The 21,813-nt window shown below is 36.5% G+C and overlaps 1 protein-coding gene across 6 annotated transcripts in view; it reads right to left on the bottom strand.

Annotated features, from left to right (window-relative positions):
• COMMD10 (COMM domain containing 10) overlaps nucleotides 1–21,813 on the bottom strand; it is a 104,272-nt gene that overhangs the window by 47,153 nt on the left and 35,306 nt on the right. Inside the window, exons 6-7 of one of the 6 annotated variants that reach the window (XR_014576926.1) lie at nucleotides 5,684–18,861; nucleotides 647–2,907 (exon numbers count right to left, since the gene is read on the bottom strand). The exons of 4 other annotated variants lie outside the window; for them this stretch is intronic. Coding sequence is in view for 1 of the 2 variants with exons in the window: in XM_083818231.1 (XP_083674357.1) it covers nucleotides 18,823–18,861 (39 nt within the window). In the remaining variant the exon portion in view is untranslated. Of the gene's footprint in view, nucleotides 1–646; nucleotides 18,862–21,813 lie in introns of those variants that run through there. One more of the 6 variants, XM_083818231.1, reaches the window with a different exon arrangement.

The following is a 21,813-nucleotide window of genomic DNA, read 5'->3' as shown; positions in this document are numbered from 1 at the left end:
GCTTCTCCCTTCAGTCTGTTGAAAATTGATTCATCTGAGTTCAACAAGTTCAGCCATTCCCCAACCCATTCTAAATGAAGGTCCGGATCTGCTATCAAGGAGTAGCAAACAAGAGTTTGATTAATAAGCCAAGGGTCTCATAAATAAATCATAAGTAATTTATTAACACGGCCTATGAAAAATTAAGAGAAATTTCCTCCTCGTCCCCAAATGAATATCTATTTTCATACATACCATAATTTCAGACTACATGAGTAATTGAACTACCAGTAGCAAGAAGAAAAATAAAAGTCATACTGTCACGACCATGTAGTAAAAGAAAAACATTAAACATACATACAACAAATTGTCCTAAATAATGGAGCCTCTGCTCCTGGAGAAAAAACAATCTTAATTTTGAAAGAATGGTTTACAAAGGCATAATGAACAAAGTCTACACAACTGTTTTGCAAATCTGCTCAAAACAAAGATATTGCAAGCATCAAGACTGCACCAGTTAGAGATCAAAAACATAGCCTGGATTTCTATAAGATCATCATATAAATTGTACTATGGTTGAGCTGCCTTTTCATTTACTCAGCTTCTATTTTTCATTTTCCTATAATACTCTGCTATCCAGGGCTGTCTCCTTCTATTTTCCTCTCTCTCCTCTAATGCACGCTTCTACGTCCCATTATCTATCTGTTGTCTTTGTGTGACTTTTAAGTCTATTACCACCAAATTTATCTATTTTTTTTGTTAATTTAAATAGCTGTACAGTGCCTCTAGACATCTAAGAGCTGTATGGTTACTACAATAAGGCCACTGCAGTCAGGTATCACTACAAAATTCATCTTATATACAAAAAAGACTATTTTTGTCTGATTCAACACGTGTTGAATTTTGTTAGCCAGCCTGTATTTTGAATATCTCTGTAAACAAAATATAATTGAAAAATTATGATAAGCAATGTCATACAATTTAAGTCTAAACACTGTCCTGGAGTCCAAAATAAAAAAGGTAGGGCAGCTGAAAATGCCAATGTATAGATTAGAACGGCATCACTAATTTTCTTCTATTCAGTATATTATCTGTAATTTATTTGGGTTTTTAATTCTGTAGGGAGAAACCTCAATTATTTTTTTTTTATTTAACTTCAGTCTTTCTCTAAAACAATGTAACAAATGGTGCAATGAAAACAAATATAACAGAAGACTGAAGAGGACATGAATGAAGATTAAATTATCTCAAAGTCTGCAGAGAGAGAGTAGAGTTTCAGAGGAAGATCTTGCTTCAGCTGTAAACTTTGTTATTTATTGTTCCATAAAAGTAATAAAAATGAAAGATGCGGTGCAACAGTTACGAAATAACAAATGAAAGACAACTATATTTATATGTATCTATTAAGAAGTGTTTTAATAATCAGGCAATATTTTACTACTATCAACTTCCAATCCATTACAGACTTGTATTTAAAATACATACTCCACAACTACCACATTAAAAACCCATATCTCACAAATCAAAATAGAAACTAAAAAATGGAATCTCCTCTCTACAGAGTCGCTTTATAAAACCTGAGATTCTGTTTAGTCCCTACAATTATTTCTGATTAGCAAAACACACACACATATATGAAAAGAAAAAAAAATAAAAATAAAAAGATGTCCTAATTAGATTTTTTTAAAAATCCTGTCATTCTAAAAACAAAAGAAAAATAAAACATTTCTGCAAGTTAAAAACAGGAGTCTTGTGCTCTTTACTTTTTAAACCATGTTTGAAGTGTTAAAAACGGTATTCAGATATTTCTGAAACTTCTTGTGAAGCTGTTTAGAAGTGCTATAAATTTAGTCACTAGCTACAAAACATTATACCTCAGTAGAACATGATGCATTTTCCCCAACAGGTTACTTTGGCAACCCAGTGGGTAACAGTTTCTCACTCTAAGCTGCGTATTTGGTCAAATTACAGTAAACTCTAGAGAAGAATCCAGTAAATTCTTTTAGAAAGCTTTTTTCCGTGTTGATACAAGGTTCAAATGAATAAGTTATAAGGCAGGATTCTTGCCACAGTTTACAATGAAAATAGAGAATATCCATGTCATTTCTCATTTACCAATCCTTCACCTCAAGGTTTGGTTGTTCTAGAAATGTATTCATTGTCCAGGACTGATAATCATTGTTAGTTTGCAGATTTTATCTTATAGGTGAACTTCGAGAAAGGTGTAAACAATAAGGAACATACTCAAAAACGAGCTTTCAAAAAGACACATCACATTTGCACTTAAAATTCAGAATTTATATATATAGGTATAGATGGTACTTTCATTTTCAAAAGTTCTGAGTAACCATTAGTGTCATCTATACAAATAAAATTCCTATAGTAGAAGTACTGAGATACTAACTAACAAAAATGGCCAGACTGGCATATATCGAGTTTAAAGATAGACATTCAAGAGAATCAGAACAGAATGTAACAGTTTCTGTTTAAGATATAAGATCCTACATACAACTTAAGACAAAATTCCAAAATATTATTGTTAAAAAATGTCTTGGGATATGTTGACCTTTTGAAATAAATAAACAAACTTCCTGTAAGACTATACAGTATACATTCAAAATACCTATGCCTTATATTCTCCATGTTCTCTGCATCACATTGTCCAATACCAGTTTTCTCAATATACACGTAATTTTATTTTTACTTACTTGCAGGAGAGTTTTGGCAACATTGCCAAAAGTAACAACACTTGGGCTAAAACTTTTCATGCAGATATCTGCATCAGGTTTTGTTTTTAATTTTCTTAACTATTTTTTGGCAAAAACAATTCAGCTTTTCCCACGAATTCACAGGGAACATCCCAATTTCTTAGTCATGAAGTTGATCCTTCTCTTCTTGTTACCTTTTGCCTCATTCACTATACAGCTTCTACAACAAAAAAGATAAACACTACAAACAAACGAACAAACAAAAAAACCAGCCCATTGTCCTGTAGTCAATGGGTTGTGGGGTTATGATATTTATAAGCAGACACAGTCTCTTAACTTGCGTGCTCGAATTTGTAGCCTTAAAGTCTATAATGCTATGTGAATAATTAATTCAGGATCATTTATTAAACATACATCAATTCTGCAAACTGCTCCCCCATCAATCCATGATTAGATATTCATCAAAATGACAGCTGAATCTTCTTTCTTACAACAGCAGCACTTTGAAACAAGTGCACTGTCTCTCAAGGTTGAGCATCCATTTGAGAGAAAAAAAAACAAAAACACAGTCATTACCTACAGCAGTTTCTCAAACACGTGCATCATGCAAGTTGCATTTTACTTCTGCCTTTGTTTTGCTGACATTTACAAAGGCTGTGGTTTGGATCAAACGACCATGGCAAGTAAGTACCTTGAGTTTCACAAGCAATTTTGCCCCGACACAAAAGTCTGGTGTCTATTGTTTTGCACATACTGATGAATCTGAATTATAAAGACTCTTATTTCTTCTGAATTTTTGTTGATTATGAGGGGAAAGGAGGAAAGAAATCTGATACTGCAAAACAAAATATTTTTTCTGAACCCCCCAAAAAACTGACAGTAGCAGAAAAGCCTACATAACACTGATCAACTTATTGAAATTTGCTAGCATGTTACACTAAGAATACATAATGCTGAAACAAATGTCAAAGATGAGACCAGAAAACATTGGACAATTGGTTTGCATTCATTCATTCAAAATGATAAATCCCTTTCACCTTTAGGTCAGTCACATCTTTTGCTGATAACCAGTCTATTATCCTATTAACGTAAGGATTCTCTAAGGGTGCTTCGAGTCTGAAATTACATACCTAGAGTTGCAATTAACACCTAAAAGCTGCTGATGCTCTCCAAAAGTCAATTTATCAGTATTTTTGTACTCAGAATTATATTCTGTTATATAAGTGATACCAATAAAAAAATATCTCTCTTCTTCCAATGTCACATATAGGCAATGCATAAAGATATGCCTTAGTCATGATTTACAGAGACACTTTTATAAATTTTAAAGCAGTTTTTAAAGTCCTGAAGGCTCAAAACAAATTTTGAGGTTGATTATTTTTAAAGGAATCTTTCACTACGAGGCAATTGCAAAGTATCGGTAACACTAGAGCAGCTCCTCTAACTTCTGCAAATCATGGCTAAGACATAAGCTTCTAAAGGCTTTGTGAAAAAACATCGGTGCAATTTGACTCTGCATAACTCAGTCCTCAAGTAACGTATGAACTTTGAAATTAGTGAATTAAAATAAAACCTTAAAAAGTAGTTAATGCCCTGCAATCAAACTAGAAGCTCTTTTCAGCTATGTCAAGTAATGAACTCAATTAAAATAAGTAGTTGCATCTAATTCTGTGATAGAAAGATGAAATTACATCACTTCCAGTTGCAGCAACTGAATGGCAGACAGTAATCATGACACTAAGTTTACAGTGCATTGCAGAATCAGTAAGTAACACATAACTAGATTAATTTCAATAATTTACTGAGCAACTTGGAAGCTAGTCTTTTTTTCTTTCAGCATTTAAAAGCAGGATGTTTATATAGGAATGTTTAACAGTGTCTACAAGTACCAAGTGTTTAAATATCTAAAGTACTAATGAATACTTGAGCCATATGGTCAGCCCAGAATGCATACACAAAATATACCTATAACACATCTAAAAATGAATACATTGGTGCTAGACTGACTCTTATTAACTCTTTTTGTATAAGCGGGGACTTTTTGTCTGCATATTGAATTTACAATGAATTGAACTTAGATGAAATTAAAACATACAAACCTACAATCATAATCTATTCATAAGGCTTGTTAACTTTGAAGAGGTCATTTCAGCAATTTCACTGAAACATATTTCTCTTTACCAAATATTTATGTAAATAATCTATGAAATGTCAACTGGCATAGTCATTGGAAAATAAGACCAAGGCCAATACAGATTAAGAGACCTGCCAAATGAAGAATAAAAATGTATGTACATGCTGTAGAGCTTTTTTTTCCTGTGGATTTTATGAATAGAGTTATGATGGTTAATATTTTAAATACTAGGTTCTTCTGTCTGTCTAGGATTAGACAGAAAGATAACCTCCCCCAGCTACCTAAAGAGTGGTAGCACTTAGGTTTTCTAACAGTCCCAAAAAAACACAGTCAGCCTCCCCTTCTGAGCTAGAACAGTATAAATTTCCCACAAAAATAACTCTAGGAAGTTAGTTGTGTTTTGTAATCTCAAATTCTCATGGGAATTAAAATACCTTTCAAATTTCTTAAAGGACCAAACTAAGCTCCCGAATTTTGCAAGCTACCCACTCAGCTGGGTTTTTCCTCAGCATATGGGTTTTGAGTAGAAATAAATCTTCTTGCAGCAGTCCCACTTCCATTTCCCCCCTACTGATGAGAAAGTCTGTCTTCTGTGCACCCACTATTTTTAACTTTTAAACTCTAACTTTACTCTTTTTTTTTTCAAAGCATTTGATTTGCAAGTTGTCTTCTTCATTATCCATGATTCTCCTGAGTTTCGTTTTATGATCTAGACGCAATTTATCAGGACTCAAGACGTTACTATATTAAAAAGGGATATTGGTCCATCCTGTTTTTCACTGCAAACAGTGGTGACTACCAAACAGGATTAATTCAGCTCCCCTCGCTCGAGCATAACTAAATAACAATACAAAATAATCACCTTCAAGTACATCACAGCAAAGAAGAAGTTAATCTCTTAAAAGTAATTTAAGAGATCTTCGGGTGCTCAGGTCTAATGTCACTACTGCCTTCTCAACTGGGAAAAAAAAAAAAAAAGAGAAACTGAAACAGATGTCAAATTTCACAGCTGCAAGAGAGGAAAAAAAAAAGCAACCCCACATTTACATACTTGTGCCTTAATTCCCAGTGCATCTGAAACACTAAAAAATAAAGCCTATCTATGCCTACGAAATGTAGTGACGACTCACTGATAGTATGGGCTCGAGAACTCTACTTTTTACCTTGGGTTTTGAACAGCACAGGAGTGTTTCTGTAACACTGGACCACCCTATTACTTAAATGCCTTTGTCGGTCTGAAACCTAGATATACAAAGGCTTAGACAAACCACTTTGAGAGGGTTATTAAGGTGCAGCATCATAAGAGTTTATCAAAATAAATACTTCCAGCCTAAGTCATATTACAGTTCTGCATTTTTTCTATTAAATGAAATTTCAGGTTGAGTAGATTTCCAAATTAATCTATTAACATTCAATTCCACTGGCTAAAACAAACTTGTCTGAAGACACGGTTGGCCAGGCTCACTCCCTGCTACACTTGGGAGTGTTTTCACAAAGGCAGGGTTACTATTGGAGGTTAAATTGAGCTTGAATGCCCCAGAAGTTTGTTTGGCGTCACTGTAATGCCTTCCCCATTGTGCTCTGGGCCCTATCTCCCATGAGAAAATTTACAAGTTCTTTTCTTTTATCTCCTCTCTCTTTGGATTGCATTTCATAATTGCTAACACAGCGCTGAAGCATCACACTCTGCTCTGAGTAGAAGAATTCTCAATATAGAGGTGCAGCAATACACAGTTACTTAAAGACTTTCTGATGCCACAAAGAAAACAGCGTACTTGCACGAGGCCTGAGGAACAGACACAGACTTTGTATGTGTATGTGTGTGTGTGTGTGTATACACTTACAGAGAGAGATGCATTATTTCTTTATCTGATCTGTCTTGTTTTTAAACGCTTCCCTCCTATACTTATATATAAGGTTCCTCAAAGACCTTAAGACATACTGCATTTGCACACACTGATGGTATCAAGATTAAAATACATCTTTTTACATAGCTTCAGTTATTCAAAAAAAAACAAAACCCTGCATTAACTTTTTTTTTGTAATATACAGAATTCAGAGTATTAGTGAGGTTTATGAGCAAGTTTATCAACAGTTTGCATATTTCTTCTCTTAGACCACAAATTACTAGCATTCTTATGTTAAATCACAGCACTATTCCCCAATAAAAAATCTTAAGATCATTAAAAAAAAAGTGAAGAAATAATAAGGTTGAGTAAAGCCAGACTGTAATATTAAGTGCTATTTTCAGTGTTAAAAAATAAGAGTGAGGAATAATGGAAAAGGACAAATCACACATTTTGTTTGCTACGGACAGGATCAAGGCAGTCTATAGGAAGAAGAGAGATTTGCATGCCGATAGGAATTCCTACATTTTTCCCTTTATATAATATTAAGTCCCACTAAAATCCGAGTCTTTTTTCTTATTAAAAAACGATACCACCAGTTCCTGTTAAATAATCACAGAAATGGGTGTTTCATAGGCGCGTGTATATTCTCCAGAACAACAAAAGAATGAATTCTTCACTGCTGCAGAGCATCACACATTTTCAGTGGTGTCACTGAACGCTACGACAGAAACAGCAGAAAGTCACTCGCACCTATCTCTAACCAACACGCTTTCACACACTTCTTTATCCAGGAGCGGGGCACAAACACGCTGTGTGACATACCTCTGACCTCCACCATCAATTACTTCAGTCGTAGCGGTGGAAAGCAAATGCTAACAAAATTATTAACAAAAACCCATCCCACAAACAAGTGAGCCTGCCACCTAGAAAGCCTGGATGCGAGGGCACCCATTGTGCCCTGCTCTGACAGATGCTTCAGTGCACTCTGAGGGCAGCTCTAAGCTTCCTCCACCGCTCCGGCCCTGGGGTCTGCTTCCCCCTGTGCTGCTCACAGCGCTGTGACCACAGCCACGACCACCCTCTGATCCTCTGATCCTCTGCACCGGTGAGCTGACGGCCCGCATGGAGCTCGGCCATGAGACTTTCATGGGGCTTCAACAAAGGACAGCAGTGCTCGCTCCTGGGGTAAGAACAATGGATCCTAACTATGTTCAGAGCTGGAGCCTCAACCCTTCAATTTAGCTTTTCCCTCAAGTGCCTCACGCTTGCAGCTATGAACTAATCAAGCTAAAAAGGGAGGGGGAGAGAGTCTGTCATTTCTATTTTTAAATACAAAGGAGGCAGTCAGGTACTATCAAGATGAAGGCTACCGAGATTGACACATAGGATTTATGTCTAACAATCACGTCGGGTAAGGAAGCCAGACATCGCTTCAGACTTTCTCGAGCAAATTTGTAGAGGATGCTTTTGTGCAAGAAGAGCAGGTTCGAGTACTCTACTTCATTAAGATACCCTGTAATCCCAAGACTAGCCTGTTAGAAAAGTATCACTTCATTTTTTTTCTGGTAATACCTTTGAAATTCTTTTTCATCATAAAGAGGAAAACTTAGCATCTCACAAAAATTTAATAAAATCCTTCACCTCTTTCTCACAGCATGCAGCAAGCACAAACAGAATTCAATGTAGTTCTTAGTCCATACATTAATTTTTAGAATCCAAAAACGAAGTATCACCAGGGTCCTCAATTACTCGCCTAATACATTTTTTAAAAGCAGGCCTAGACAGTAAGCCTGTGCTTATAAGCAAGCACTTTTTACATTCAAGAAAGTTCAAAAGATATTCATAGAGACTGCTAGGAGCCACTAACGGAGCGTTCCTTTGACGCTGAAGAACTTCGTTTTCTTCATTTGGCATTCTCACCAAGTCACACAGTGTTTTAATGGGCAGACTCTACACCAAACAAGAAAGGCTGCATTTAGTTAGTCCAGGCTAGCATCCTATACTGTGGAGGCAACTAACACTTTAGATCACTGAAATTAACGTCTTAACAATGGGACTTCTCCAAGTGCTGCAACACCAAACTTCATGGACACTAGTAACTAAGACAGAGAAGATCAAGTTTAGTGCAAAACACTGAGGGCTTTACCAAGACGAAGTGGGGCTGCAGTGTGGAAGGAAACCGTTGGGCTAGAATGAGATTAAGAGAAGAAATCCTCACAAACCATTCTGAGAACTGACCTTATAACCAAAATGGAGCAAAAAATTGGATCACAGTAATGAAACTTGATGCTGGTTAAAAGCAAAATTGGAACCTCTGTCAATACAGAGGAAGAACAGAACATCACATTGCAAGAACTGAATCGCCTTGGAGGACCAAAGTGATAGTAATGACAAAATGCAATAGCACAAAGTCAAGGTCAAGCACTCTGGGAACGGCAAGAATTTCTACTGTAAGCTGGAGGATCATCAGCTGGAAATAACAAAGGAGGAGAATGACTTGGATGTATTAATCAATCAGGATGAATACAAACTGTCAGAGAGATGCAGTGTGAAAAAGGCAACTGTAATTTGTGTCTGTATCAAGGGAGGCATTTTCAGTAGAGAAAGAAACATATTAAAGCCATTTTACAAGGAACTGGTAAGATTTAAACTGGAATTCTGCAAACTTTTATGGTCACTACCTTCAAAAAAACATGACTTCAAGTTGAAGCAAGTGCAGGGAAAAACTATTAGAACGACCAGGGAAGCAAAGAGAAGCTAGTACAAAGAGAATACTAACAGAGCCTGGCTTAATTAGCCTAGTAAAACGAAGGCTGAGAGGCAATAAGAGTGCTCTCTATAAATAAATCAGGGATGTAAGAAAGGGGAAGGAAAAAATTCTAAAGCTACAGACAATACAGGCACACAAAGTGGATATTAACAAGCACAGTTAGAAACTGAACTACTCATCATCAGGTGAACAAAATCCTGAAGCAGTTTTCACCAGAAGCAATAGGGATAAGAAACACCAGAGCAGCAAGAGGCATTTTTGTAGGGTATTCCACAGCATTATAGTCTACAGAAATCTAATCTTTAATCCATAATAAGAATTATAATGTACAAAATCTATGGGCACTGTCAGCGAAGGCCAGAATATCCCTGGCAGTCCTATTTTCTACAGGCTTGTACCTTATCAGTATTCCAAGCTAAGAGACCATTTTTATGACTGTCATTCCTTTTACATTTTCTCCTTTTCTATGTATAGAGCAGAGGCACAAGTCTATGTGCAGGCACTTTCCTATAAAACCTCTTCACTCTGATGTACTCCTCAGCTCGGGGACTCTACCCAAACACTAAAACACTAATGTTTTCTGACATAACCACTAGTATACGTAAAGGTGTAAAAGCAGTTTTGTCAGCCTTAAGCAAAAAGCTAGAATATTTTAACATCTGCAGTACATCCCAATACAGCAACGTGAAAGAGCAACTTTATAGATCATGCTGTTTTACGTAATTAACCAGTCTGCCCCTGCTTGTTTCTTTTCTCCATCCTTACATTGCAGTCTCCACAGAAAGCTGGTAATAAGCTAACATCTGTTCCGTGCTGCACTATAGAGCAAACTAAATCAACTAGTCAACCACTCTAACCACAATGTTCAAAGTAAGCAAGCTCCCAGTAACCTGATCAACTTAAGTGTTCAGTCATTACTGAAACACGTAACTTTGTCATGTCACTAACTGCTAACACGGAAACTACATTTTACCAGTGATGAATTTTAGTATTTAAACACTAAAAGTCAATGAATTTTTAAAATAAGGCTCCCATTTGAAAATAAATAAAGGGTTGCTTAAAAGTTAACACCTGAAAAGAGAAAGTTTCCTTCAATTTACTTAGTACCTTTCTCACCATTAACCAGAACCAGTTACAATCATGCACGTGAATAAAGATTGCATCGTAGCTTGACAAGCTCTACCACAATCCATTCCACACCTAAATCCAGCCAGTCTAATCTATATACTAAATATGCAATATTTATATGAACCTACAGTCAGCACTCCAGCAGAACAGCTATTATTTCCAAACACGGGCAGTGAACTCCAAAATACTGTTTGTCCTACCCAAAAGTTGTATGTTTCTTAAGGAAGAGCATAATGCTGTGAGAAGCCATATGTTATGAAAGATTCACAGCCAGAAATCCAGAACACATTAGCAGTGGCATTCCTTGGCAATAATTCGGAGGTATCTGGCACACTAGTTATTTATATTAGTCTGGCTAGATTATGAATGTGCATCCAGCAAATCAGACTACAGGCATGTCCGAAATACCTTGTGTTCAAATCCTCCACAATTCTTACAGAGCCATCTGTAGGCAAGCACATGCATAGCCTAAAATGGTGGAAAGCCCTGTAGAAGACAAACCCGGCATGCAGATTCAGATGTAAAACTAGCATGTGTTTTTGTGTTTTATATGTGGATAGTAATGGGGTTTGGACACTACTGTGCAACCTTAGTTTAACACATGAACTGCACTGACAGAACAGCAAGCCTCTTCTTTAGACTCTTTCCAGCCAGATATGAAAGGTCTATGGATGGAGTGGGGGCATTTTCATTCAGTTTGAAAATAGGATAGATTCAGTTCATGTCTAATCTTGTATCAGCCCTCGACTTCACTTAAATTGTATATTATTCTCACCAATTTCTACCACTGTCGTATTGATCATATTAACAGCTAAGAGGTTGCGTTTCCTTCCAGTTTGCTAAAGCATACACTTGGAGATATCGCGCTAACACACTGGTCCTCATTATTTCTGTTATTGAAAACTCAGTGCCAGTTCTCAAAGGCAGTTAGAGCCAAATTTCACTCAGGCAGTTATGGCTTCTGTATGTTATTCTCTTTCTGGCTAGATTTATTTCCTTTCAGCTGAATTCAGTCACATCACAGTCTTTGCATCATTGTATTCTCACTTCTAACAAGACGACCTTTAGTAGGGCATGTCGTTCATTTTCAATAAAGTGCAGCTGCTTCTGTCTATTATGCAGCCCAGTCCTGATGCATGCATACAGTAAAAATCAAGAAAATAAAAAGTAAAAAAATATATATGTTAAAGGAAACAGCATGGTGGTCAGGGAGAGAAAATCAACTGTAAAAAATCAATCCTCATACCAGCCAGTATAAGAAAGATGATGATGGTGTAAGGTAACTTGGAAGGGAATATGCACCTTGCTGCTTTGAGAGCTGTGTTCCTGGAGAGAAATAGAGAGCTGCTGCTCTTTCAGGATCGGGTATACTTAGAAGTCTCTCTGCATGGACGATATTGATTTAGAGACACTCCTTATGTAATGGCCATCTGTAACGTTATAATTAGATTGAGCAGCATACGTGCTGGATTCCTTTTCAATTCTACGGGCACACAGCCCTTCACATATAACAGGCATATTAAGTGTCTTCAGCATTGACCTCTCTCTTTCAGTTTGTGATTTGTCATATGAGGCTAAATGGTATTGTTTGCTTAAATATATTTTAGTCATCTTTGAAAGTACAAAATAATCTCAGCAGGCACCAATATTTTTACTGGTTCTCTAAAAATCACTCATTTACAAAAATTACATGATTATTTCATGTAGTTGGCTCACTAATTAGCATTATTAAGGATTTTGTGGCAACAAATGAAGAAATAATGATAATTTTAATGATCTTGTTTTCCTAAAAATTGCCACTTCAAAATCATCTTTAAAAAAAAAAAGAGTAATACTACTGATTTCATTTTTCACTGTAATTTTTCCTGCTGCTGACCTGGGAATAAAATTCTTGTTGGTGTAAAGACCATGTATTATCTTCCCAGTAGGGTTTGCTCATTAGTTTTGAAAGATCAAGATAGGAGTTTTTATTTTAATGTCAAAGTCTTTCAAAAAAGGAAGACTGAGAAAAACAATACAGCAAACTTCTAAATCAAATGTGACATTGAAAATGTAATAATTCTTTGCGTAACTCCTAAAATTCCAAGAAAATACAAGGCATTTTTAGCAAGTGACAGAAATCATAAAGACAGTACTAGAAGAAAATACATTGTTTAATATTAGACCTTATAAAAAAACAACCACAAGGTTAAAACTCCTGCTACGTGTATGCTCTATCTTGTGGAAATCAAAGTAGGAATTTACTATGAGTTAAATTAGAGAATGGATCTGCAGAGTTCCAGGAGTGAGCTCCACTCTGTTGTGTTTTATTCCATTTGCCTCATTTTCTCAGTGATTCAAGACTTCTGTAACTGGTTAACATTGCCCAAAATCATTAATAGTCAACAACCGTTAGTGGATATGTAACAGATAGTCTCGGACTGGCTCCCTAAAGATAGATGTTGACATCCCAAGATGACCATTAAACTGACACCGTTTCGGCAACTTGTCAGTCAGGGGTTCTCTTTTGTAGAAGTAATTTGTTCTGCCCAAAATTCTGATTTGAAGCAGACCATCAACAAACTGTGACGAGCTGCCTACAGCATGCAACTCCATTGTAATTTGCAAGGTTCCTGCCTTCCCATAGTCCCTCACATACACTATTTCACTACTCAACTTCAGGAAAATAAATTACTTATCTCCAGATAAAGCTACTGCATAAATGAAATGTTAGTTTGTGACAAGCTGTAGGAATGTACAGTAAAGCACCATGTTCTCCCACTACTCCACCTGAAGGAGTCTTTTAATAACTTTCGCATATCACATACCCAGAAAAAAATCAGTATGTCCTTTTTCTCCAAGACCAACATGGCAATCTGTAATAAAGCACAAGTCTCAAGTACTACTAATGTCATGGTTCCAGTACTTAGCCTTAAGTAAAACATATATTACTGCTACACTTCCTTCTTACTACTCCTTCTTCTCAAGATAGAATGAAGAGGAAAGAAAACTCATCCCAGGAGCAGGAAAGCTGCAGCAAAGAGCACTGTTTAAAAGCACAGACAACAACCACCCAGAAGAACCCTCCAGCACACCACCCAAGCCACAGAAAGCTCCAGAAAAGTGACCTCACTCTGATGAGGGAGTTGACTGGACTGCATGATGCATCCTAAAACATCTGTCAAGGTCTAACCCTCTGGCCTGAAGACTTGTGGGATGCTTTAGAGATAAAGAACGGAGATGAATGATGAGTTGCAAACAGCATCCAGACTTTAGTAATCCTACACTACAACCCTTGATGGAGATGACAGCCATTTGGTAACAAGTAGCTTGGTGCAAAGGTAAATTGCACAATAAAAAGAAAAATAAAAAACAAATATACTCAATACCCCCCGCTTTATGGATGTTATTAAGAAAAGCCTCACTCTTCAGGATACCTCTTTTCAAAGCATAAGCTTCAATGATCTTTCCTCCTTACACATAATATAAAATTTGAGTTGGAAGCTATGAGATTTTTCTAGGAACATCGAGATATTGCTTATATATATAAGAAAAAAAAAAAAAACTAAAATCAAAAGTGTTTGAGCTGCTGCTGTGTTTCCTATCAAAATACAGCATGCAATCATATTCCAACAAATGCATAACTGATAGTAAATTAACCTAGAGTAAGATCCACAAAAAGAACATTAAAAACCCAAATCACAATCATTGTTGTATTGGAACACTGAATTGTCCACTGTATTTGACAAGATTATTTTATTATTCACTGTTAACAAGAGTAATGTAGAAGTCAAAGATTTAACCCTAAAAAATACTCATGAAACTGAAATAACTTGCAAAAACACCCTTTCTTCTTTCACTGTAGAGTTTATAAAGTATGTTTATTATTCTATTTTTGTTGCAGAACTTTATGAAGCATTTTCCTTTCCATTCTTTAGATACTGAAAACTTCAAAGCAATGAAAAGGCTTCAATGGACACAGAATATAGCTGTGTTCTTTTAAACAGAGTTCTGAAACTAATTAAGTTGAAATACTGTAGAACATGCTACAATAGAAAAAAGCTTACGAACCTATAACTGTATTTCAGCTGGGTACACTGTAGCAGACTAATTTTCTAACATACAGCAACCAATGCTTACAGGCATTTAGAAAATCATTACACTAATTGGAAGAAGTAAGTAAGAGACAACTGTACACAAAAGGCGGACACTAAGATAAGCAGCTTAGGTGTGTTGATAAGACTGCCTGAAAGTGGCTTTGCTGCATGTGTTGCTTTTTTCTGGAGTTAATTTTATTTTCTGTGCACTGAAGCCTTACACTTTGATTAGCAACCAACTTTTAATTGTGCTGAACGTATTTTAAACAGGAACATTTTAAATACAATATTCTCTCTTCCCTAATTTTAATGGTGTGGGATGATAAAGTTTGCTTTTTAATGCTTTATGGCCTGTAGGGTAGTGACAGCAATGGCTCAAACAAGGAGAAAACGGCTGTAACAGGCATTAATGAAACAGAAGGGAGTTCTCTGCTACACAAAGGTGAAAGCATGAACAAGTGCTCTCCAGAATAAAACTGGTCCCTAACTGCAAATAGCTGCACTGAAATGAGTGAATGGTACATGCAGTTTTCGTTATGTATTGTTCAGTACTTTCCACGCACACCTCAAACATACAGTACCTAAGTCCTTTGGACCCCAAGATACAGTTTTACGCTTCACAAGATTAATCCTAATTAAACATAAAATACAAGTAGAAGAAACTCTAATGGGCAGAAGAAAATAGAGCATGGATTTTTGTTAGATTATGAAAGCTCCATGCATCATTTTTCCATACTTTGACACAAACATTTGCATTTTTAAGACCCTTTTTATTTTCCCTTTTTAAAAAATACTGAGTGATTTGTTGTTTATTTTTCAGTGAAGGTTTAAGAGCATTGGGGACTATTTTTTCAATACCATCTTGACAGATTACAATGCAGATATTTCTTTCAAAATGACTACCCTATGCCAGTGGAACAGATTTTCTTGTATAGATTTACAGTTTAAAATACTTATGATCATTTAAAATTGGAAATGAAAATAACAGATAGTTATATAAAACCTGGACCTGCACAACATTTAAGTAGCTGTCCAGCTAGGTTTTCGTATTTTAATGAACTCCCAGGCATCACAATGCTCAAATCTTCAAACATTTATTAACATACTTTATAAACATATTCTAATAATTTCTTCTCTTTCTTGAAGTAAATCAGTGGTAACCTGCAGTCAGAATCTCAGATCTGAAAGCTTCAATTTTTGTAAGTCAGAATTATTTTAATTTTATGTATTTCTTTTTACCCACCATTTTCTTCATTCAAGAAAAGATTCTCTGTTTTCCAACAAAGAATTAATCCTTATGAGTAATCCAGTAACAGCAATGCGGGTATCAGCACTCAAAAGAAGCACTGCAAACAAGTGTGCAAGTTCTCATATTTCTATCTGGTAACCATGGTGAAGGCTGTCCTTTTGGACAACAAGGAGAGGCACTTCGGTCTCAGTTCAAAAAGAGCTCACTTCTTGTTGAAAGAAATGAAACCTAAGATTCTCATCTGAAACCCTAGGAGAAAAAAGCAAATTGAAAAATTCACATTAAAACATACTGAAACCTGCTGCACTATAAGCACTTCACACATCTGTTGCATTTCTCTCCCCCAAAAGCACATCTGCTTTTGTAACTCCAAGTTCCACTGAGCTGTGCGCTGCTTTCATGGCAAGGTATACAGGCTCCACGCAGGAATCTGAAATTAGAGCACCATGTTCTGGGATTCTCTGATATGATGATGGTTTTTTGGAAAAGTTTCCAAACCTAAATAGAAGTAAAGGGACACAAAAGCAAGTGTTACACCTTAGTGCTCAACGCCTGACTAATTTCGTGAAGGAGGTGTAGGGGTAGGACGGTATTTCAAAAAGTGTTTCTACGCTGTGAAATACATCTCCTGAAAACCAAAAGACATGGGGGAAATCATAAACTCCATAACAAAAAGAAAACCATTGATACTGCAAGTGATTTTGGTATCTGAGGAAGACTACTGCCCCCTTACCCTTAAAGCATCAAAGATGCTGGTGGGTCAGCCAGTTATTAAAAGTTATAAACCTTTGACAAACTACTGTTCTCTCCAAAACAGCACACAGATTATTTTAAGTGTCTCTACTTTTTAACTATTATCACTAGAGAAAACAGAACATTTAGTTTCAGCTTGTTCCCCTGGTGTAATTTTGCCAGGAAAAAAGATTATTTCCAGTAAAACCTACTATGATAAATACAGCTTAACCTTTCCTCCCCCCATGAAACTCATGTTTCACTCAGCTGAAAACCTCCATTTTCTTGACTAGGGTCTTTCTGCACTTTTTCCTCTCTTTAGACCCGTTTGGAGCTGTGAAGATGTTCTTTCCTCCATTTAAGTCTTTTACTTTATTGTACATATCTATTTATAGACTTAAATGCTTCAGTCGATACGAGGGATTAGGACAGAAAATAATTGTTGTGATCTGTTCCTCCGTGTTGTTTAATGTAGTAAAAAGCAAAGTTGTACAGCATTTTGGCAATCTTACTGGCTGTGAAGTGTCATTAAGTAAGAGATGGCAAGTTTTATCACGCACCTCTGACTACTAAATTCACAAAACAAACAGAAGGTTTACCATGGGAGGTAGAGAGATCAGGCAATATCCTCAAGCCACTCTTCCAGTAAAACAGCGTGTGGTTACTAAAATTGCTATGGGAAAATGGGAGTTCATCAGAAACTCACAGTTCTAGGTGAAAATGTTCCTTAACCTTTTACATTACCACTACTAGAAAAAAACAAAAGGTGTGCAAAGGCGGGTGCATGTATACCAGCAAGAACTAGAACATTAAACTGAAGCAGTACCATGCTAAAATATTTTATGCAGTCTTTGCTGTTAAACTGTAGTATTTGATTAAGGAAAAAAAAGTCTCCGCATGTGTCCTCCAGTAATGCACTTCAGTTGATTTTAACACATTATGTAATTGCAGCTGAAAAGAAGAGGCCACAGTAAAGGGGTAAACAAGAGACAACTGTTTTCTTTTGAGCCAGTGCTGCATGCAATTATTCCACTCAATGGAGTACTCATATGATTTTCCAGGGAAGTAGTTATATTTGGGTATCTCCATTGCGCACACAAATTTTGCTCTGACTTCCCTCTGTTTTATGGTTCCTTGATAATGAAAGGGTATTAAAAATATTCTTCCTCTCAGAAAACTGTTAATTTAACCTAACAGTCTGCCACAGCATTCATAGCTTCCCTTAACCACGTATCCTCTTTTCAAATACTCAAACTTCATGAAACAAGGGCTTACTCCCTCTAAGCACCTATTAAAAACTATCTTCCAGGACAGCATAAAGCAGTATTCCTCAACAGACAGCTATTGCATCACCTCCACAAAAACATTTTTATTTTGTACTGTGTTCTTAACAACTGTGGCACTGAGGAAGCCTTATTTCTGTGTCACTTCTGTAAAAGGGCCAAAACGTGTTCTGGGAATGAATATAAATGTCAATTATTAAAACCAACATTCCAAATGCAGAATTTGGGTTACCTAGGTTATTTGAATTACAAAACCTGGCTTCTCAAAATGCAAATGAATTATTCTAAACTAAATGTAACACCAAGAAGGAAAAAAAATATATATTTTAATTATCCATGAAGCATATTTCTTTCTGCTCCCTCTCGTTTGCCCCATTAGGTCAGCCCTTTAAAGTGACATGGGAGAAGAGCAGAGGGCATTTGAAATTTTTATGACTTTTCCAAGGTCAGGAGTATCACAGACGTGATTTAATAACCCAGACCACTACTGGGCTGATGGAACACAAGGAATGAAGTAATCCCCTGATGGTAAGAAAAAAAATAATAATTAAGAAAATACAAATAAAGCCTAAAAATATAAACAAGCCTTTTGCTTTCAACAAGCAAGTTGTATATCCTATGATGACATTAAACAGCCAAACTACAGATGTACGATGAACAATAATGCATGAAGATTCCCACTACATAGAGAATCTTCCTCCATGTGAAGTATCTTCTATAGCTTTGTTATTCTGAAAAGAGTGTTAGGTAATAAATGATTCAAATAATAAAGAAGTCTGCCTGGAATGCAAAGACACGAAAAGCAGGATTATGTACTAGGTTAAGTCCGCTCTAAAATCGATGCCCAGTTGTTCTCTGATGTCAGACCAGAACTCCTGTGCCACATGAAGCTCAAACAACGCCGGTATGTTTGTCAAACCGCTGTAGGCACAAATGTGCAGCATGACACCAGCTGTTAAGAGAAAAGAAAGTAACACAAACTAGCAATTTCAGGACTAGCCCAGCTCCATCCTCTGCCCACCTCTTCCCTCGTTTCTAAGGTACTCTTTCCATAAAACCTGATTTTACATAATACGGCCATACTGAGATGCAAATCTGAAGTTTCACTTACACTGTTTTTAACTGTGCCATAAACACCATAATTGTCAAAACCCACTCATCCACTCACCCACCAGTCTGCTGTGTGTACCATCTCTGTATTGCCAGATAAAAAACAAAGGAGTAAACTGCAATAATGCAGTCCAGACCTGCATAATGGTTACAGCACAAAATTAAAGACAGTAAAAGGATGTGTGGATTTCTCGCTTTGAGTTTTTGGCAGTGTCTCAGACATACTTACTTTTTTATTTCAGAGTATCTGATAGCATAAGAATAGTTCGGATTGCGTCAACTGTTGCAACACACGTTATAAATATCCTTGGTCCCCGCTGCTGAGAAGAACTAAGATAATCCTGCATCCCAGTAGACAGTGCTTGGATTCTGTTCCTGAATTTAATGTCAATTTGCTGTGTGACCTTTTGCTTACGCTTTACCTCCATATGCATTAGTCTGTTTCAGGTTAAAAATAATAAAATATTTCTCTTTTGTTGTAAAGCTTTTAGTAATTTAGTAATAGAAATTCCATATTAAACACAGCATGTGAGAATTCCAGCCTGTATTCAAAAATGCATTCTTTTAAAAATGCAACTGCATTGCTAACTCACAGTTGCCTGTTACTGGCTAGGTTATTGCACTGAAAAGACCTGTCTTGCCTTTGAGAGCGCTGATAGAGAGGAAAAAAGATGTCCAGAACCCTACTTCTCTGCAAAGACTGTGTTACAATAAAAAAAAGGGATAATTTTGCATTTCCAAAAACTTTCTGAAGTCTAACTTAAGAAGCGAATCAATAAAATAGACAAGACCCACATATTAGAAGCAAATGGTAGGACATTCCAGTGCGTGATTTTTTTCCTGTAAATAAAGCATATTTTTTACATGAAGCAAGCGAGGAAATCAACTGTGTTATTATTCCTGCTATGTTCTACAATAACCACAACATATTTTATCACCAGCAAGCACTGCAGGTTAGGATGCAGTTTCATGTGAAATTGAGCAGTAACTTACACTGGTAGAATGCTGCTACTGAAAAAGAAAAAGTGCCCCTGTTTCCAGGCTTAGCCTGACAATAATTATCATAAAATTATATTAAAGAAAAAGATGCTTTCTGTAAGCCTTTTCCACTTATTAAATATATCAGGATAACATTTTACAATGTTCTTTTTGCATCTCTCACTTTATGAAGGGTAAACAAGAATTAGGTCTAATAATTGGCTTGTATGTTTTGGTTTAAAAACCCTTCATATTCTAGCAGGTATAAAACCCAACCATATATACACAAGACCACAGCACCACAGAAATGCATCCACCCACTATTAAGCCTTCCCTAGCAAGCCGTCCAGCTTTTTCCCTCTCATTCACCATTTTCGTTTTAGTGTTGGCAGTGGATGGAAAGGCGCCAAGTGCTTTGCCTACGTCTGGAGGACAAACCCCACCAGCAGCACCCCTCACATCCGGCTCCCTTGGACAGGCACTGTGAACACCCAAGCACCTCAGGATGGCACATCTCAAAGTGCTGTGGACCGTGTGTCCCTCTCCTGGCCTAGCACACCAACAGCAACATCCAGGCCAGCTGCCCGCAGACCTGTTTGCAAAGTTGGTGTGGGCTTGCGACGGACCACGGATCCATGGATGCTCCTGTGCCACCAGTAGCCGAGGCGTATGTGCACCTAAGCACACAGTTTGTCACAGTGAGTTAGAGGGAACACACAATTTCAACACACAATACATTAAAATAAAGTATATTTTCATTTTCTAGTTGTGAACTGGAAGGACAACGCTACACAGATTCCAAATATTCCACAGCACTTCCACAGCTTTTTGTGCAGAGCATTACCACTGTATTGAAATTACTATCTAAAGAGAGCACTGCAGAATTACGAGTCAGATCAGCTAACAGATTAGAATACTAATAGGAGGAAGACTATATGTTCAAGATTAAAATAAAAAAAACAACTGAATTTGTCAACAGTTTGAAGGAATATATTGCAGTTGTGGCAAGAAACTGCTATTTTTACTTACAGCAAAAATGGATTATGGCTGCAAGGAATTTATAATTATGTACCTTACTCAAGCACAAAGCAACAAGTTAAAAAAATATGAGTTTCAGACCTTCTTAGGGAAATTATTCATGAAAGCTACCTGTCATGATTACTTAATTTCTGCATGCAGAACACTGTAGATTTTAGAAAGTCATTTGCAGCAAATTAAAGTCATCACGTGAAATGTTGAAGCTTTTCACAGAGATACACTATTAATTGATTTTAAGATATAACCTTCATGTCCCACTGATCAAATTTTACACTGTAGAATGTGGAGACAGATTACAGAGTCAGAGGAAAAAAAATAGAAAAGTTTATTTGAAAAGCTCCTCTGCTTCCTGGCCTCAAACAAGCTTAAATGACTTGTATTACTCTCAAAAAAAAAAAGTCAATAATCATAAAAAGTGACAAGAGTTCATAATCCAAGTCCCAAACTGTTTGTTTCCTGTTCTGCAAACTCTGCCCAAAGCAAGCACAAATATATGCCCATGTGCTATTTCGATATAAACATGGAACAAAAACAAATTTGCACTCCAGGCACAAAGCTCCCATTGCCTTTCGTCCTTTATTCTGTTCACTGGTTTTATCCTGTTTCAGTACTTCCATTCTCATCAAACAGCTCCTTATTGTGCATGTTTCACATAAACAAGATAATGGCAAGTTACACTAACTACAGCAATACCTGTTAATGCTTGACACAGGGTCCAAGTCTGCCAGGTTATGAACAACTCATTATTTTCCATTTTCTAGTAGAGACTGAGTAATTT

This window comes from Anser anser (assembly GCF_964211835.1).
Source record: "Anser anser genome assembly, chromosome: Z".
NCBI lineage: Eukaryota > Metazoa > Chordata > Aves > Anseriformes > Anatidae > Anser > Anser anser.
The sequence above is the reverse complement of the archived record's forward strand: the minus strand, read 5'-3'. Positions and strand labels throughout refer to the sequence as shown.